Genomic DNA, 19,431 nt, shown 5'->3' on the forward strand with positions numbered 1-19,431 from the left:
TAGTAGCAGAAGGCAAAACGACTTCATCAGAGACCAGTCAGAGGCTAAACATCATAGTGACTGCACAATCTAGCGCAGAGGGTGACGCAAAAGCTTCAGGAGGCTAGGCTCTCTGTGAGCAAGTTGTGTCGGGATTTCTTCTGAAGGAAGGGTAAATTCCCTTCAATAATTTTGCCCAAATTTTCTTGCTGTGGATTGCCAATTTTACGCATCTAGATTGTACTCAGATTTTCACTACTGCATAATAATGAAAACCCCCACTATTGCACCAATTTTCTCAAGTTGGGTTTTTCCGAGGACATTTGTCCAAAAATAATTGTCTCGTGTTTTAAGTGTGTGTGATAGCATTTCTTAGTTTTCAGCGCTATTTATTTTCCGGAGTTTTATTTGTGAAGGTTGCAGTGTGTTTATTTCGATGTTGCCGTAGCAATAAACTAAATAATCAATTTATTAGTTAGGAGAAATAATACCAGTTGCTGCAATAGGATTCCATATTGGATTTTTCACATGGTATCAGAGCGCAGTTGATCAGCCGAAGAGCTCAAAGGTGAAATGAGAAGAAATTTCACTGATCATTGTGGGCAACAGGCCGAAATTCTCAAGGATAGCACAGTGATTTTGCCAAGAGGTCGAGTTACTTGTGGAGGTTCGATTTTTCTGAGTGAGGGGCAAAAGAAATCAATCCTACCGGATCGAGTGATTCCAAAGGCAGATGGAGTAGCTCAGATTTTTCGTTGAGAAAATCTCTAGCTAGACACAGAGGTTTTGCAACCGTGTGCCAGAGAAAAGCCAGTGTCGGGTGGAAGAGAGAAAAGCACACACAAAAGGAAAAATTTCCTCAGGGTACTTCTAGTCTCAAGAAGTTCGATTTTTTCTTGCAGATCAGCAGTCATTGTGAGCATATCTTCTCACTCGAGAAGGGAGTGCAAATAGTTGAGTAGAACGAAAGAGGAAGCTTTTGACAAATCGTTGAGATGGTCGTTGTTGGGCTTTGTGATCAGGACATGTTGGATGGAGCTTCTAACTACGTCATCTGGAAGGCAAAGATGTCCTTCCTTCTAGATGAATATGGCCTAAAAGCCTATATTAATGCAGTGGTAGCAGTTCCCACGGATGCAGATCAACTGAAAGAGTACAGAAAGGAGATGGAACAGACGAAGCGATTGATCTTAGACCTAGTCTGGGATCATATTGTCTCACATATAGCGGCCATATAGCGGCCAAGGTAACGGCCTAAAAGATGTGGGAGACTCTCTCAACGCTATACCAAGGTACTTCTGAGTAGCAGAAGATGTACTTAGAGGAGAAGCTGAGATGCATCAAGATGCATAAAGGGGAAGGCATAGATCCCTTCCTCACTAGGATTCAAGAGGTCTGAGACTAGTTGTCAGCTGTTGGGGACCGGGGTAGCACCTCAACCCATGGAGTTAGTGCGATTGGCACTCAACAATGTTTCAGAGGAGTGGCAGGTATTCATCCAAAGTATCTTGGGCAGAGATACCTTGCCAAGGTGGGATAGGATGTGGTCCAATTTGCAGCAGGAGGAGTTGAGACGAGCTCTATTGAAGAGCTTCATTAGTGGCAGCAATAGCAGATCGAAACAGGTGAAGGAGGAGAATGTGGCCCTCGCATCTATTAGTCCCAGTCCGAGACATGGGGAGCAGAGAAAGAAGAAGGACCTATCGAAGGTCAAGTGCTTTAGAGGTGGTGAGCTCGATCACTACAGTACCCATTGTCCTCTCAGGAAGAAGGACAAGGAAGAGATGCAGGACTAGCAGGAAGCTTCAACAGAGATCAATAGGCTATCCTCCAGGCTAGAGAAAGACTTCGCCATGTTTTCCAATATACCTCCAGGAGTGAGATGGGTGACTTGGGGTTGTAGCCCAAAGTGCTACAGATGGGCAAGATCCTTGAGGAGTCCACCTCATGGATCAATGCCTTGCTACAGGGGTACACAGTATTCAGCAGCAGGATGGATCAGTGGCAATAGATGCAGTTAGTACCAGAGTGACAGTTGCGGACTAGTAGTAGTCAGATGCTGGGAGCGCAGTGCAGAGTTGGCAGTAGTGCAGTTGGCACAATGCAGAGTCAGCAGCAACACAAATTCTTCAGCGACAGTGCAAATACTAGTAGCAGTCAAAGAATCAGGAGACAGATGCATCATACTGATCATTGTTGATTCAATATTTTAGATGCCTTTCAGTTGCAGATGTTGTAGTAGCAACGACAATAGATGAGAGGGAGTTGCAGTGCAAATGCAGTGTTGGCAGCGGTGTGTGCAGCAGCACAAATGCAACGTATATCAAAGTTGCGCAATTATTGGTGGGCAGTATGGCTAGACATCAGCAGTGTGATAGGAGATGATGCAGAGACAGGGTACTACTACAGGGTGTGCAGTAGCAACTAGAACACATTCCTCGCTAAGAGTGAGTGTTAGTTTTTGTAGCATCAGATGTGTTCTAGCCACGAAATTTTGTGGAGAGGGTAGAATACATGAGATCTCCAAAACCCAGAATCGTTTCTGGAAATTCCAAGTAAAAATGACTTAATTAGAATATTAACCAATTATTTTAATATTTCCTAAGTCTAAACTTAGGGAATATGGTTAATTAATTAGTATTAATTAAGTGAAGGCGAGAATCATCTAGAAACTCACACAGATCGACCCAGAGATGATCCTATCCATCAATTATGTTTTAATCTTGATCGTTGGTGCTCCAACAGAGGATTATAAGAGAAGGCCGATGTGGTGATGGAGACAACACTTGAGCAGTTCGATTTCTTCGCAAATCAATTTCCAAAGTAGCAACAATCAGGGTCCGAAGAGTGAGCCAGAGTTCAAAGCAGGGAGTGAGGGGCAGCGACAGTGATCCAGAGGAAGTTTTTCCAGATCTAGAGAGGCAGCAGCGAGAGGGCCGAGTTATCTCGATGAGGAATCACAGAGCTCTGCGCAGTAGCTTCAGAGAGGGTAGTTCAATTTGTTGGAGAGAAAATCGTTCTCAGAACCAAAGGCTGGGCAGAGGTTATAGAGGACCGAAGAGACCAACAGAGCGTATTTCTGGACCACACAGAGAGTGGAACACGCAGTTGTGATCAGGGGTTCATCCGGGCAGCACTTGTCTAAGAAACTTGAAGAGTTAGAGTACATTAGGAGACTAGCTCTTGGGAGGAGTTTTGGAGCAGGGGGTGCAACATTTGGGCAGTTAGAAATTCAGCCTCAGAGGACTGCGCAGAGGGCCAGACTAGGCTCACGTGGGTATTGAGGGAGAGAGCCACAACAACGGTACCAGATTAGAGAAGGGTGGAAAGGGATAGCATCTCAGTGATTTGGGGCAGATTTGAAGAGATTTCCCAGCAAATTTTAGACAGACCGAGTTTGTCAGCTTGAGGAGGAGGACGGGCTTCTTGGGGGTCTATTTTCAGGGGTTTGAACTAGGCCAAACCCTTCCTGGGTTTTGGTGGGTTTTGGTTGAGGATCTGGAAGCTGAAGTTTCACAATTTTCTGAGCAAAGGAAGCAAGGGTTCCAGCACATCCTTTCCAGCAGACAACATAGTTTCTGGGCAACGTGGATCACTTCTGGAGCAACAGTTGGGCAGCCCTCAGATCATCATTTTCTCACCTGGGTTTTGTCATGCTTGTCCTTGGAGACAAGCCCAAGTGCACCATTCCATTCACTGTTGTATTTGCCCCATGATGATTTAATAAAATGGCTCAGGATTTCCCTATTTCCAGCATTTTCATGGGTGTTTAGTGATTGCATCTCATTTCTGGATGTTGGCTTGTCTATTTGCTTTGTTTATCACTAAATGTCTTAGTTAGGAACATTACATCTACATAGGCCTGAATAGCCCATCACCAAGAAAAATAGCCACATATAAACAATATTCATACCTGAATACAAACAACACAGGGTTCAAAAACAAAGTATTACAAGTCAATGATCCAATGCATAAACACATGTGACAAACTAAAGCACCTTGGAAATTATTCACTCAAAAAAAGAGAATTATTTGTTAAGAAAATTATCACATCTTGTCTAATGTACACATCAATCTATAATTATGTACTTTTAGTGTAGCCAAGGTCTCGTCTAATGCTTCTTTTTCAAAATTGATTGCCACTATAGAATAAAATTATAATTAAAGCATGGAGGCAATTATGAAAGTTTTTTGATGTTTGAGTTTCAAGCAGTTTTAATCATCAGATGCATTTATAAACTAACAAATCATGACGTAACCAATAGATTAGCGTAGACTGAACTTTTCTCATTTGTACCTTTTATAAACCATATATAAGGATATTGCAAAACCAACATAGGCATATGCAGAGTAATAGATAAGGAATTAAAAAGCATTTTCTAATCTATGATATTCAGATTGTGGTGAAGTCACATTTTATGTGAGGGAGGGGATAACTGTTTATGTTCCATCTGCAACCTACAATAAGAACACCATGCACACAAATATAAATTTAAAGAGTCAATAAATGCAATTCATTTCTAGAATCCATAGTCAGAATCTAAAGTTCAATGTGTAGGCAAGTGCATGGTAGAGAGAGAATTTTGTTAGTTGTCCATCTACAACAAAACAGCAGCAATAGGATAACCCCGTGTCCATCTGACATACATGTAGCTATGCACTCAAAACAGCACATTAAAATGTCAATAAATTTGATCGTTATACAATCCACCCAGTCACAAACGTGTGAACTGACCTGCTTCTGAGATTCCATATCAAAAGAAAAAAGGTTTTTCATTATGAGCTCCACTTGACTGAGTATTTTATTAGCCTCACTTATGTTTTGCAACCTTGATGCTTCCCACAGAAAACGTGACTTTGGAGGTCCTTCTTGGTCTCCAACATGAATACACTTTAACAAATCAATCCCATCTTGCAGACCTTTGACAGCACTGCAAAATGTTTTGACCTACAGAATATTAACACATAAACGCGATGAATACTAATAAACAGCCAACCCACACATGTACTGAATCAATATCATGTCAGATTCATCAAATTTGGGTATAGAAATAAATCAACTTTTACAGTAGTAAAAAATCAATATTTTCTTGTTTATTACTTAAACTGAAAGAAATAAATCATGACAAAGATAAAGCTGATAAGACAGGTACAAAGCAGAGAGGAAGTTATATGGATTTTACAGAAGAAAATGCAAAAGAAGAGAGCCTCAGAAGAAATATACAAAAGCAGGTCTTACAAGAATGAAGTGCGAGTGTTTGTGTGTGCATGTGGGGCTGTGAACACTAGTACAAGGATGCCATTTACAAAATCGACAGGCTAGTATCCTATTAACATCCACTTCAACAAATTTGTCTTGTTAGGCATGTGTGAATCGTGAAAATTTCACGACTGAAATCCTATTGCAGCAACTATAATTATTTCTTCTAACTGTTACTTGACTTAACAGTTTATTGCTATGGCAACAACGAAATAAACACACTGCAATCTTCACAAAAATACTGCGGAAAATAATAGCGCTGGAAAACTGAGAAAATACTGGCACACAAACAAAAATTTGACACAGTTATTTTGGAGTAAAGTCCCCGGAAAAACCCAACTTGGAAAAACCGGTGCAACAACTAAGGGTTTTAATTATTAAGCAACAGTGAAATAATCAGAGTACAATCTGGATGGTGAAAACTAGCAATCTTGCAGAGAAAATACTGGCAAAAAATCTAGTGAGGAATTTTTCCTCACCCCCCAAGCGATCCAGGCTCTGGCTGCTACTAAATAGCTAGTCGTCCAACCAGCTCTGCGTAGGCCTATGTCACCCTAGTGCAGTCCCTTCCATGCTCTATCTGAATCAATTTCCAAACAAGTCGTCCCGCCTTCTTTTGATTGGGAAACTATCTCTCAGGCACACTGGATAATCTTTGCAGCCTCTGGAAGTGAAAATCAGCTTCTCTCCAGCAAAATCAAACTGCCTCTTAAAGGCTTATGCGCAGCCATTACATAGCCTCTTTGTGACTATCTCTGCCTCTCTACAAAGTACTTACTGAATCTAGAAAATTTTCCTCTGGTCTCACTGTCTCTGCCTTTCTCTGCCTTTGTTTCCCTTCTCTGGCTCAAAACCTTCTGGCAACTGCTGCTGCTCTCTGGAAAATCAAACTGCCCAAGGAAATGTGGGTTTTAACCTCGTACAGAAATTACCTACATAAGAATTCTAAAACACAGAAAATAAACAATGCAAGACAATAACACATAAAACACATATACACAGAGATTTTCCCCTGGATCCCAAAACCGAGACTACCAGCTTGATTTTTCATTATGTTCCTTTCAATGTTACAATACATATTTATACATGCTAAAGCATCCAATACCATGGACCGAAAACCATCGCATCTAAACCATGGACCGAAAACCATTGCGTCCAAAACCATGTGTAAAAATCATGCACAAAACCATAGGTAGGTTCGCTCAACCTAATATAGGGTCCAAAAAACAAAATTTTCTGGGGCGCTGCCCTTGACCCCATAGAGGGGAGTTATCTGCACCCCACAAACCCCCTGTGACCCCCCCACTACACAATTGGCGCAACAAAGGGGGGGCTTTGCCCCCCTCTAACCCCCTAGTTAACTACGTGGGCTAGTCGTGAAAGAATATAACACAACCCAACATTCTCCCACTTGTTGTTTTCTTTCCATAGGGGGCCACAAGAGAGCTTAGTCATTTATCCAGCCCTGCAATGCCCATTGTTTCTCTACACCAAGAGAACTTCTCAGAGTTCACAGATTTTGTCATTGTATCTGCAGTATTCTTCAAAGTGTCCACCTTTACCAGCAACACCTTTTTGTCTTTAATCATATCCCTCACAAAGTGATACTGAACATCAATGTGCTTTGTCTTTGAATGATATGCAGGGTTCTTTGCCAAGAAAATTGCACTTTGGCTATCACAGTTATCCTTATAGCTCTCTGTACTAAACCCATACTTGAACACAATCTCTGCAACCAAACTACTTCCTTGCTTGCATGAGTGGCTTCCATGTATTCTGCCTCTGTAGTTGATAGTGCCACTACATATTGTTTCTTACTCATCCAGCTGGCTACACCTCCAAATAGGTTAAACACATATCCACTTGTAGATCTTCTCTGATCCAGATCTCCAGCCCAGTCTACATGAACAAAGCCACAAATATCCAACACTCTGTCCAATCCTGGTCTTCCTTGGTAGCACAACCCATAATCACTAGTGCCACACAAATACCTGAAAACCCACTTCACTGATGTCCAGTGCTCCTTCCCTAGTTTTGACATAATCCTGCTCAATACTCCCACTACATATGCAATGTCTGGTCTAGTACAGACCATTGCATACATCAGGCTACCGATTGCACTTGCATATGGAACACGGGGCATGTCCTCTTCCTCTTCTTGTGTCTTGGGACACCGTTCAGCAGATAACCTCACACCTACAAGAATAGGAATCTTCATTAGTTTACTATCCTGCATATTAAACCTCTGCAGTATTGTCTCGATATACTTCCTCTGGTTTAACCAGAGCTTCATCTTTTCCTGGTCTCTTTTAATTTCCATGCCCAAAATACAGTTTGCAGCACCAAGATCTTTCATGTCGAATTTGGACGAAAATTGGATCTTCAAATCCTGGATAATTTCTTTGTCATTTCCAACCAGCAACATATCATCCACATACAAGACCGGATAAATAACACGGTCACCAATTGATTTAAAATACACACAGTGATCTGCTTTGTTTCTGGTGAAGCAAAGTCCCCGTATAAATGTATCAAATTTCTGATACCACATCCTTGGTGACTGTTTTAACCCATACAGAGACTTCTTTAACTTGCATACCAATTCTTTCTTGCCCTTCACCGCAAAGCCTTCAGGTTGCTTCATGTAGATTTCCTCTTCCAGATCCCCATGAAGAAATGTTGTTTTCACATCCATCTGTTCTACCTCAAATAACACGGTCACCAATTGATTTAAAATACACACAGTGATCTGCTTTGTTTCTAGTGAAGCAAAGTCCCCGTATAAATGTATCAAATTTCTGATACCACATCCTTGGTGACTGTTTTAACCCACACAGAGACTTCTTTAACTTGCATACCAATTCTTTCTTGCCCTTCACCGCAAAGCCTTCAGGTTGCTTCATGTAGATTTCCTCTTCTAGATCCCCATGAAAAATGTTGTTTTCACATCCATCTGTTCTACCTCAAAATCAAAAGCAGCAGCAATAGATAAAAGTAATCTAATAGAAGTTACCTTGGTAACAGGAGAAAAAATATCACCAAAATCAATTCCCAGCACCTGGGAATAACCTTTTGCTACCAACCGAGCTTTATATTTCTCTACTTTTCCTTCTACATTTGTCTTCTTCTTGAACACCCATTTGCTGCCAATGGGTTTCCTTCTAGCCGACAACTCCACCAGATCCCAAGCCTAATTTTTGTGCAAAGATGCCATTTCATCAACCATGGCCTCTTTTCAGAGTTTGCCATCCTCTAAATCTACTACTTCCTTCACAGTTCTGGGATCATCATTAGTAACAGATAAAGCAAAATTTGAACAAAAAGCAGAGGGACTATACCTTTCCGTCTGCCTTCTTTCTCGAGCTGATCTTCTCACACCCGGAGTTTGTGGCTCTTCATCTTCTGATTCCTCCTTTGTTGTAGACTCTGATTCTTCCTCCTTAAGCTCAAACTCTGTCTTCTCAGGTTCATTTGGTTGGACTTCATGTTTAATAACATCTTTCACCTCTCTGAACACCACATCTCGCTGTAAACAACCTTCCTTGTTACTGGGTTCCAAAGCTTATAACTCTTTAAACCACCCTTATACCCAATAAAGATGCACTTTTCAGATTTACCTTATACCCAACTTGGTTCTTTTCTCCTTTGAAACATGTACATATGCATCACATCCAAATACCCTCAAATGTGAAAGAGAGGGTTTCTTACCAGTCCATACCTCCTGTGGAGTCTTATCCTTCAACGCTGATGAAGGTGATCTGTTGACCAAGTAACATGCTTTCTCCACCGCCTCTGCCCAGAATTCCTGATCTAACTCGGCACCACTAAGCATGCTACTTTCCCTTTCCATCAACGTCTTGTTCATTCTTTCTGCAACTCCATTTTGCTCAGGTGTGTATGGAGTAGTCTTCTGCCGTGCTATACCACACTTCTTACAGAATTCTTCAAATTCCTTGCTGCAAAACTCTCCACCGTTATCTGTCCTCAATACCTTTAACTTCTTCTCTTTCTGGTTTTTCACCAGAGCCTTAAATTCTTTAAACCTATCAAAGACTACAGATTTCTTCTTAAAAAATATATCCATGTATTCCTTAAGAAGTCATCTATAAATAATACATAGTACACGGACTTACCCAGTAATGGAACCTTCACAGGTCCAAATACATCACTATGCTCAAGTTCTAATATCTGTTTCGCCCTCTTACCACCAGAGGGGAAACTCACCCGATTCTGCTTCTCATATACACAATTTTCACAGAAATCAAAATCCAAAGAGTTATTACTCATACCTTCTACCATACCCTTACCATGAAGTATTCGAAGGCCCTTCTCTCCAATATGTCCAAGCCTTTGATACCACAGCATGGTCTTCTCTCCAAAGACCACTAGATTTTCTGCTCCACATTCAAGAACCACAGAGTTGTTGCACCCATCAACAACAGTGCTACCTTGCAGCTTGTACAGAGTTCCAATTCGAACTCCCCACATCAATAGCAGCGCTCCCCGAACCATCTTGCAGGTATCCTTCTCGAACACTATTTTTACACGTGCATCAACCAGCTTGCTTACAGAAATCAGATTTCTGGCTAATGCAGGAATATGCAAAACACCCGGAAGTGTTCTAACCCTTCCACCTTGCAACTTTGACTTTACTTTTCCGCGACCAACGATTCTAGCCTTCCTGTCATCCCCCAAGAAGACATCCCCAACATCATATTTCTCATACTCGCAGAACCACTCTCTATGGGGAGTGAAGTGAAAAGATGCACCTAAATCAATCAACCATGCCTCATGATCTACATATGTACTTGAAAAAACCAAGTACACATCCCCACCTTCATCTGAGGTGGTTTTCGCCTCTGCAGAAGGAGCATCATCAGATCCCTTTCTTTTATCAAGAGCTTTAGATTTACAACCCCTTTTGTAGTGCCCTTCCTTTCCGCATTTCCAGCACACAACCTTTACAGGTTTTCCTCGAGATTTAGATCTCTCTCTAAATTTAGATCTCCAACTCGATGACTTATTTTTGTTTCTGCTCTGGGACCATCCTCGTACAAACAAGGCATCACCATTCCGGCTCTTCATATTTTTCTGTCTCATCTCCTATGATAGCAAGGATGAGACTATTTCATCAAACTGCAAGGCAGTTGTATTGCTACCTATTGCAATAACCAGACTTTCCCACGAATCTGGTAGAGAACACAACAAACTGATGCACTTATCTTCATCTGAAATTTTAATATCAACAAATAATAACTGACTCACCACAGTATTAAATGCGTTCAGATGCTCTGTCATCGAGTCTCCATCTTTCATCCTCAGGTTATACAATTTTTTCCGCAGGAACAATTTATTCACCAAAGACTTAGATTGGTACAAAGTCCCTAACTTGTCCCACAAAGCCTTCGCTGTAGCTTCCCCTGATACATTCAACAATACTGAATCTGAGACACAATCGTATTATGCTCTTTGCCTTCCGTTCCAACTTCTTCCATTCTTCATCAAACACTCTCGTTGGTTTAGTACCTGGATCTACCGCGATCCACTGATCTTTATCCACCAACAAATCCTCCATCTTGAGTTTCCACAACTCAAAACGCTAACCATTAAATTTCTCGATCTCTATCTTTCCACTGCTCACCATATTCTTTCACCACCAGAATCGATCTCGCAAATCTCCCACTGAACAGGGTCTACCACAGGCCCGAGCGAAACCCCTCAGCAATAAAGGCATCCCCTTGAAGCCAAAACAACTTTGATACGAAATGAAGGTTTTAATCTTGTATAGAAATTACCTGCATAAGAATTATAAAACACAGAAAATAAACAATGTGAGAGCATAATACATAAAACACATATACACAGAGATTTTCCCCTGGATCCCAAAACCGAGACTACCAGCTTGATTTTTCATTATGTTCCTTTCAATGTTACAATACATATTTATACATGCCGAAGCATCCAAAACCATGGATCGAAAACCATCGCGTCCAAAACCATGGACCGCAAACCATCGCGTCTAAAACCATGTGTGAAAATCATGCACAAAACCATAGGTAAGTCCGCCCAACCTAATATAGGGTCCAAAAAAAAAAAATTCCGGGGCATTGCCCCGGACCCCATAGAGGCGGGTTACCTGCACCACTCAAACCCACTGTGACCCCCCCACTACGCAATCAGCGCAATGAAGAGGGGGCTCCGCCTCCCCCTCTAACCCCCCGGTTAACTACGTGGCTAGTCGTGAAAGAATATAACACAACCCAACAGGAAATTGATCTCAATTGTGTGTTCTCTATCTACCCATCGACTTCTTATAATCTTTTGTTGGACCCAAGGGCTAAGATTATTTCCGAGTCAATCCATGTGAGTTTCTAGATGATTCACACATTTCTAGATTAATGTTGATTAACTAACCCCTTTTCCTAAGTTTAGACTTAGGAAATATTTAAAAATAGGCTAATAATCTAATTGAGACACTTCTATGTGGAATTTTTAGAAATGATTTTTGAGTTATGGAGAACTCCTATGTTTTAGACTCTCCACAAAGTTTCAAGACTAGAACACCTCTGATGCTACAATAGATAACACTCTCTCTTAGCGAGGAAGGTGTTCTAGTGTTGCACTACTCCTACAACACCCTATCTCTAAATCACCCTCTGTCACGTTGTTGATGTTTGCCTACTGTGACTGCTTGCCACTGCCCACCAACCACTGTGCAACTCTGATGCTGCATTGGTGCAGCTGCTGACACTGCTATGTTGCTGTCAACTCTGCATTTGCACTGCAACTCTTTCTCATCTATTACTACTGCAACTGCAATTGAGAAGCATTCAAAACACCGAATCAACTATGTTTTTGTGTTGCATATGTCTCCTAAGCATCTGACTGCTACTAACCTCTGCACTGGCCATTGGGGAATCTACGTTGTTGTTGACTTTGCTACAGAGCCTCCTTCTCTGCTATCAACATTGCACTACGGTCCTCAGCGTTTGACTGCAACTAGTCTGCAACTATGACTTGAGAATGTGACTGCATCAACTGACACTGATCCATCCCGCTACTGAATATTGTGGGCCCTTGTAGCAAGGTAATGATCCATGAGGAGGGCACCGCAATGGACCCTACCCAACCTTGTGTTGTTGTGGGACTATAATTCCATATCTCCCCACCTCACTCCTGGAGGACAACTTATCTATCTTCGCGGATGCTGCCACCTATTGATTTGGGGTAGCATCAGATGTGCTCTAGGCCTCAAATTTTTCAAGGAGGCTTGGGCACATATATTCCAAAGAAGCGAGAAAGCCTTTTCGGAAATTCCACCCAGAAATGATTTTATTAAAATAATTAATAATTTTAAGATTAAAATATTAATGGGTGTTAATCTAATTGTGAGTGTAACTTTTAGAAGAAGACGGAGATCAAGCCAAAATGATCTGAGCCTTTGATTAAAAGTTAATCTAGGCCGTTGGTTGTCAAACATAAAGATATAAGACGAGGCTTGGTGGTGATTTGGAAAATACACCGAGAGATCAAGAGATCGAATTTCTGAAGTGAGAAGTTTTCAGGAGGATATTCTAATTGAGGATATTTCTTGCAGTTGATGGGTAGGGATAGTTGGGTTGGAGTATCTTCTCTAGAGCCCAGGATACGCAGCAGAGAGAGGCAGAGAGACACCAGAGGAGTTGACGCTGAGCCAGAAGGGCCCATGCAGAGCTTGATGCTGAGCCAGAAGGGCTCACGCAGAGGAAGCTCAATGACCCATGCAGAAGTCCGAGTTTTGTAGAGGAGCTAACATTTTTGAGCCGGAAGGGCTGGAAACTGCTCCAGAAGGCAAGACGTTTTCTAGTTGAGCTGACGCAGAGCCTCAGAGAGCTCCATGCAGTTACTGCGCAGGGGCAGCCGAGTTGTAGCCAGGGACAGTCGATTCAGCTGCCGAAACAACCGGGAGTCGCTGGGTAAAGTGAGGTAATCTCAAAATTCTTCTCTACTAGTTGTATTTCTCTGTAACTGGATAGACAAGAGGGCATCTAGAGTTGTATTAAAAAACTACTACTTAATAATAATAAACCCTCAGAACTGTTGCATCGGTTTTCCCACATTAGTTTTTTTTCCGGGGACATTTGTCCAAAAATAATGGTGTCCATTATGTTATATTTTCTTTCTTGCTCAGTCTCTTGTTTACGCATATAATTTAATTAAGTGAAGGTTGCAGTAGTATTTACTTCAATATTTGTCGTAGCACACAGTGAATTAATTGTATGGATTAACAAGTAGGAGAAGTAACATCAATTTGTAGTAGTAGAAATTCTAGTTGAGGAATTTTCACATGGTATTAGAGCTGCATGTGAAGCAAGAAGAGCAAAATCCAGCGGTGAGCCGAAGAAGGGAGTTTGAAAAAGTTGCAGGAGGCAGTAGTTCGAAACCCCCAAGGGCTGACGCAATTCCAAGCCGAGAGGGAAGATTTTCGACGCAGTCTCTCTCTGAGTGAGTCGACAAAGAGGACTTCCAATTCAAATTTTTGTCGGGGCAGAGGGAGCAACGCTGAAGCCTTAAAGTGAGAGAGTTGGTGGGACGTAGATTTTCAACAGATAGATTGTTGGGCTGAAAAACGTCAGAAGAAAAAAGAGAAGCACTTTGAGGGAACTTTTCCTCAGCAGAATTCCGACCGAGAAGTTTGTTTTCTCATTGCCTGAGCAGCAACAGTGAGAAGGAGAGAGGAGATTTTCAACATTTATGGAAGATATGGCAACCAGTGGCTTGAGGGATCAGGACAGGTTGGACGGAGCATCCAACTACGTCATTTGGAAGGCTAGAATGTATTTCTTTCTAGATGAGCATGCCCTCAAAACGTACATCGACAGTGTGGTGGTTGAACCTACAAATGCAGATCCGCTGAAGAAGTACAGAGCTGAGATGGCAAAGGCCAAGAGGATGATCCTGGATGGAGCCAAGGATCACGTGGTATGTCACGTTGATAGCAGAGGGACTACTAAGGAGATGTGAGATGCCCTGGCCACGTTATATCAGGGATCTTCCAAGTAGCGAAAGATGTACTTGGAGCAGAAGTTGAGATCTGCTCAGACGCAGAAGGGAGAGCATGTGGATCCATTCCTCAAGAAGCTGAAAGAAACTCGTGATGAGTTGTCTGTTGTGGGGCATACACCTCAGGATTCAGAGTTAGTTAGACTAGCCCTCAATTCTGTCTCAGAGGAGTGGCAAGTCTTTGTCCAGAGTATCCTGGGCAGAGCAACATTGCCTAATTCGATTGAGATGTGGGCAGCTCTAAAACAAGAAGAGCTGAGGAGAGACCTGGTCAGGGTCAAACTTGACGAAAGCAGCAGTAGCAACAGTGGGCCGAAGCCCAAGGAGGAGGATAATGTAGCCCTTGCATCGAAGAGACAATAGGGGCAACAAAGACGAAAGAAGGACGTCTCCAAGGTGAAGTGTTTCAGATGTGGCAAGATGGACCACTATGCATCCCAGTGTCCTCTGAAGAAAAAGGACAAGCATGAGAAGCACGATCCTAAGGTTGCAGCCATGAAGATCAAACAGGAGGAGTTTGCCATGATAGCGGAGATACCTCCAGGAGGGAGGTGGGATGATTTGGAGTTGTAGTTCTAAAGAGCTACAAATGGGCAAGATCATTGAGGAGTCCACCTCTTAGATCAATACCTTGCTACGGGAGCCCAATTTTGTGGTAGTAGGACGGACTAGTGTTGGATGGTGCCGATGAGTGTCGGGGAGATAGTTGCAGTGGCTAGAAGTGCTAGACACTGAACAACGTTGAGCAGAGTTGGCAGCAGTGCAAACGACACAGAGCAGAGGTCAGCAGCAACGCAATATATTCAGAGGGTCGATGTAGAGACTAGCAGCATTCACGTGGTATCATACTGAACACAGTTAATTCAGTACTTTTGGATGTTTTTCAGTTGCTTCTCTCAGCAACTGAGTTGCAGCACGGATGCAGTGTTAGCAATGGAAGTGCTAGCAGCATAACAAATGAAACATTTCAGAGGGAGTTGTAGTACAGTTGTAGCATTGGCATGGCAATGTCAAAGGCAGCAGTACAGTTGCAGCAGCAGCACAATAGTTGGTGACCAGCATGTTAGACATCAGCAGCGCAGAGGACGATGCTTCAGAGTCAGAGATGTATCCAGCAATAGTATATTTCTCAGTGTTGCACGAACCGTCCCCCCCCCAATGATCTAGAGGCAGATCTGCGTCCCGTAAGGATCCGCCACCGATCCTTCAACGGAGCTGCAAATCAGAATATCGAATCCGCGGTTCTACCTTTTTTTGGCGATTCCTGGAAAATTGGATCCATGGGGGCTCGATCCGTAGTTCTTACTGCCCGATCCACAGATCCGAAAAGGATCAAGTGCGGATCTGTGGAGGTTCGAGGATGTATCCACCACAGATCACGAGCGGATCCGAGAGAAGGTGGACGGTTCTGCGGGGCTTTTTTTGTTTCTTTTTTTGAAAATTCGAACTATTATGTGAGGAACTACACTTTCCGAATACTCCCAAGGTGCCCCTTGATGCTCCCTAGAAGCTTCCTAGATGCTCCCTAATGGTAATGTTAAATTCTTAAACTAAAAGTAACATTCTCCTTTATCTTTCATTTCCATCTTTTTACTTAAATTTTTAACGTTACCATGAAATGACTCAAGATATTTGAGAGTGGTTCCAACCTCTTCAAACTTTATATGGAGAAAATATAATTTCATATCCCATTCAAAATTCAGCAAACATAATAGTTTTCAGGACCAATGGGATTGTGGCCTTTCATTGGATTATATCATGTATGAGGGCATGTGATTGGCATTCCATCAAGAGCACCAAGTCCTATATGTACCCTAATGTTGGTGTTATTTATTGTTGAACTCCTTTGTCATGGCCTTAGCAATTATGTACCCTTCACTCAAGTCAAAATCATTGATCAGGCATATTAAGCTTTCTCTACCATATTATAAGGCTTGGATTAAGTTGTTTGATCAAAATTAGGCAACGTTGACTAAAATCCATATAGAATTGAAATAGAGGCAAAGGCTAGACAAGAGAAGAGGAATCTAGATTGTAGATGGTTGACGCTGGAATAATTAATCATTGATGTACAATAGATCCCATATCTATCTTGGTTTATGTAAAAATATGCATGGTTTCTTGTCTTCTACAACTAATTTCATATTTTGGATGTTTTTTTTATATAAATGCAAAAAAATATAATATATATACATAGTAGACGCTTCCAAGATGCTACGCTTCTGAGATTTTTGGGAAATGACGCTTCCGTGTCCCTGCTTTCAAAATGTTGATTTGGGGTAGCATCGGATGTGCTCTAGCCATGAAAACTGGTGGAGAGGCTATAGCACATGAGATATCCAAGACTCGGAAATGGTTTGGCGAAATGCCACCCGGTTAGAGAGATATTAAAATAATTAATATTTTTAATGAGGTTCCTAAGTCTAAACTTAGGAAAATTAAAATATTAATGGGTATTAATATAAAACTGGGTGACAATGTTCTAAATAACATGGATCAAGCCAAATCTAATCTTAGCCATTGATTAGGGACTTAATCTCGACCGTTGAATACTCAACAGGAAAAGTATAAGAGGAGGCTTGAGGGTCAGTTGGAGATACACCAAGATTGATCAGTCAGTTCGACTTTCTAGAGTGAGTTTTGCCGAGAAAATTCGAACAAGCGATCTGAGTTGCAGTGAGGGGCAGTGAGTGCGTAGCATAGAGGCAGAGATAGTGCCGAAGAGCTAGTGCAGTGATTGAGGAGGCTACACAGAGCTAGCAGGAGCAACACAGGCCAGAGAGAGCGCAGAGGCTAGCAGGGCCTGCGTGGGTGACGCGGGAGGCCAAGGAGTTGATGCAGAGCAGCAGAGAGCTGACGCAAGGGGTTCCAGAGCTACACAGAAGCCAGCAGGGCTGACCCAAAGCCTCATAGAAGCGTTGGAAGGATTTTTGTGGAGCAAACTTGTTGAATATCTACTTCCGAAAAGAGGTATTACTGCCAGATAGAAATCTTTGTTGGGTGAGCCAATTTGGCACCCTAGTTGTACTCAAGAAAGATGTTTAATAATAAAACCCTCAAAACTGCTGCAACAGTTTTCCCAAGTTGGGTTTTTCCAAGGACGATTGTCCAAAAATAACGGTGTCCCTTGTGTGTTTGTCTTTTATTTCAGTTGATGACCTGTAGATGAGTTGAGACTACATTTGTGTTTATTTTCAGTATTTATATGGTTAAATAACTTGTTAAGGAATAAACAAGTAGGTGAAATAAACTAGATAATGAGGAAGAATTTCTAACGGGTTAGACTTGGAAATTTCAACATGGTATCAGAGGATTACAGATCACAAGAGGACTGAAGACACCAGCGTAATCAGAAAATTTCTAGTAGAAACAACTGTCCCGAGAGATAGAGCTATTCCTAAGCAAAAGGCAGCAGAGAAGGAGTGACGTAGAGGGCTTGCGTCATCATTTCGAGCCAGAGAGAAGTCCAACGCAGAGGCAGAAGAGGCTCACAAAGAGCCATGTCATCCTAATCAGTCAGGTAGGCTTGATGCAATTGGCCAGAGGAGCGATTCAGCCTTGTTAGGATTGCACAGAGATAAGAGGCTCAATTTCTTTAGCTGCTGAGGCCTAGGAAGCTGTGGGCAGATTGTGGATTGGGAAACTGGTGGGGTGTTGTTGTTGTCAAAGCAGAACAATACCTAACGGTACAAAACCAAGGTAGAGGGAGTCGTTGCATCAAACCCCTCTGCGTCAGCCCTCTGAGGCACTGCACAGCCACTGGGACCTTCTATGTCACTCCTTGCAACCCTCTACGTGGACCTCTGTGTTGTCTCTATTGGGCTTTGCATGGCCTGCTCTGGCTACTGCTTCTTGCTTCCTACCTCTGTGCTGGTCTCTTGGCACTGTCTCTACCTCTCTGTCCAATACCCACTACCCCTCGTTGTTGATCATTGATTCAACTTTGCTTAACAACCCTGCTCTAGCAAAATGAATGACTGATCACTCTGGTGTATCTTCCAACTGACCCTCAAGCCTCTTCTTATACTTTTCTCGTTGGTCCATCAAAGACCGAGATTAAATCTCTAATCAACGGCTAAGATTAGATTTGGCTTGATCCATGACTTTTGGAACCTTCTAACACAGTTTTATAATAACAACTATTAATATTTTATTTTTCCTAAGTTTAGACTTAGGAACTCCATTAAAATATTAATTATTTTAATATCTCCCAAACCGGTTAAAATCTGCCCAAACCATTTCTAGGTCTTGGAGATCTCATGTCCTTTAGCCTCTCCACCAATTTTCATGGCTAGAGCACATCCGATGCTACCCCAAATCAACAAGTTCTCTGCTTGGAGAGCTCGTGCTAAACGAGTGACCCAGCTAAGCAGCTCGAGCAACTAAGGTCGAGTTCAATATGTCAAAAGATGCCAAATGAGGTTGAGCCTCTTCTATTTATAATTGTGAGCCTCTTTTCCCATGTGGCCCCCCTCCAACTACAAATTCGACCCTCTCTCTCTAGTCTTTCGAACTTTGTTATGTTCTTAACCTGCAAGACGATACCAGAATACAAAATATGCGAAGAAATATACCTAGAACATAGAATAGTGAGAAACAACAGCAAGTATTTTATTATTCAGAAAGCAATGTTCACTTGCCTCTTCAAGGGGGCAACCTCCAATAGAGCAGAGCTCGATAACAAAATAAAACACAATGCTCCTTGCAGGGAGTCTCTATCCTTTATATATGATTCATACATGCAATACCATGGTTCTTATTAATACAATCTATCTAATACCATGGCCCATTTGCAACTAACTGTGGTCCCTTCATTAATTGCGGGTTAACCACTTACAATTATTAATATGGGCTTTATTGACTCCTTACTTAACTATAACTATGACTCGATCCTACTACATGAATAAGGGGGTTAGGGTGGGACCCTAACAAACTTCCATTTAAAGTGGTGTGTATTTCCTCATGTGGGTGGCCCCCACACTTGGACAACAAGACATTTCGGCCTCCATTTTCCTTCATGAGTCTCTCTCCAAAATTCACTTGGGTCCCATGCTTTCAAAATTGTCAAAATTGTGGAATAAATAATCCTGTAAAAATATAATTTAGGAAGGGACATCACACAGGATCATGCATTCCAAAAGGGAGTGCTA

General features: G+C 42.0%; 1 protein-coding gene across 1 annotated transcript in view; it reads right to left on the reverse strand.

The window, feature by feature from the left end:
- The window catches only part of LOC149181726 (DNA mismatch repair protein MSH7-like), a 246,327-nt gene that overhangs the window by 38,045 nt on the left and 188,851 nt on the right, over nt 1–19,431 (reverse strand). The window contains exon 12 of the mRNA XM_089414303.1: nt 4,715–4,927. Within this exon, the coding sequence (XP_089270429.1) occupies nt 4,715–4,927 (213 nt within the window). The remainder of the gene's footprint in view (nt 1–4,714; nt 4,928–19,431) is intronic.

This window comes from Pinus tabuliformis, chromosome 3_2 (assembly GCF_031772625.1).
Source record: "Pinus tabuliformis cultivar Carrire ecotype Pingquan chromosome 3_2, CPIR1, whole genome shotgun sequence".
Classification (NCBI taxonomy): domain Eukaryota; kingdom Viridiplantae; phylum Streptophyta; class Pinopsida; order Pinales; family Pinaceae; genus Pinus; species Pinus tabuliformis.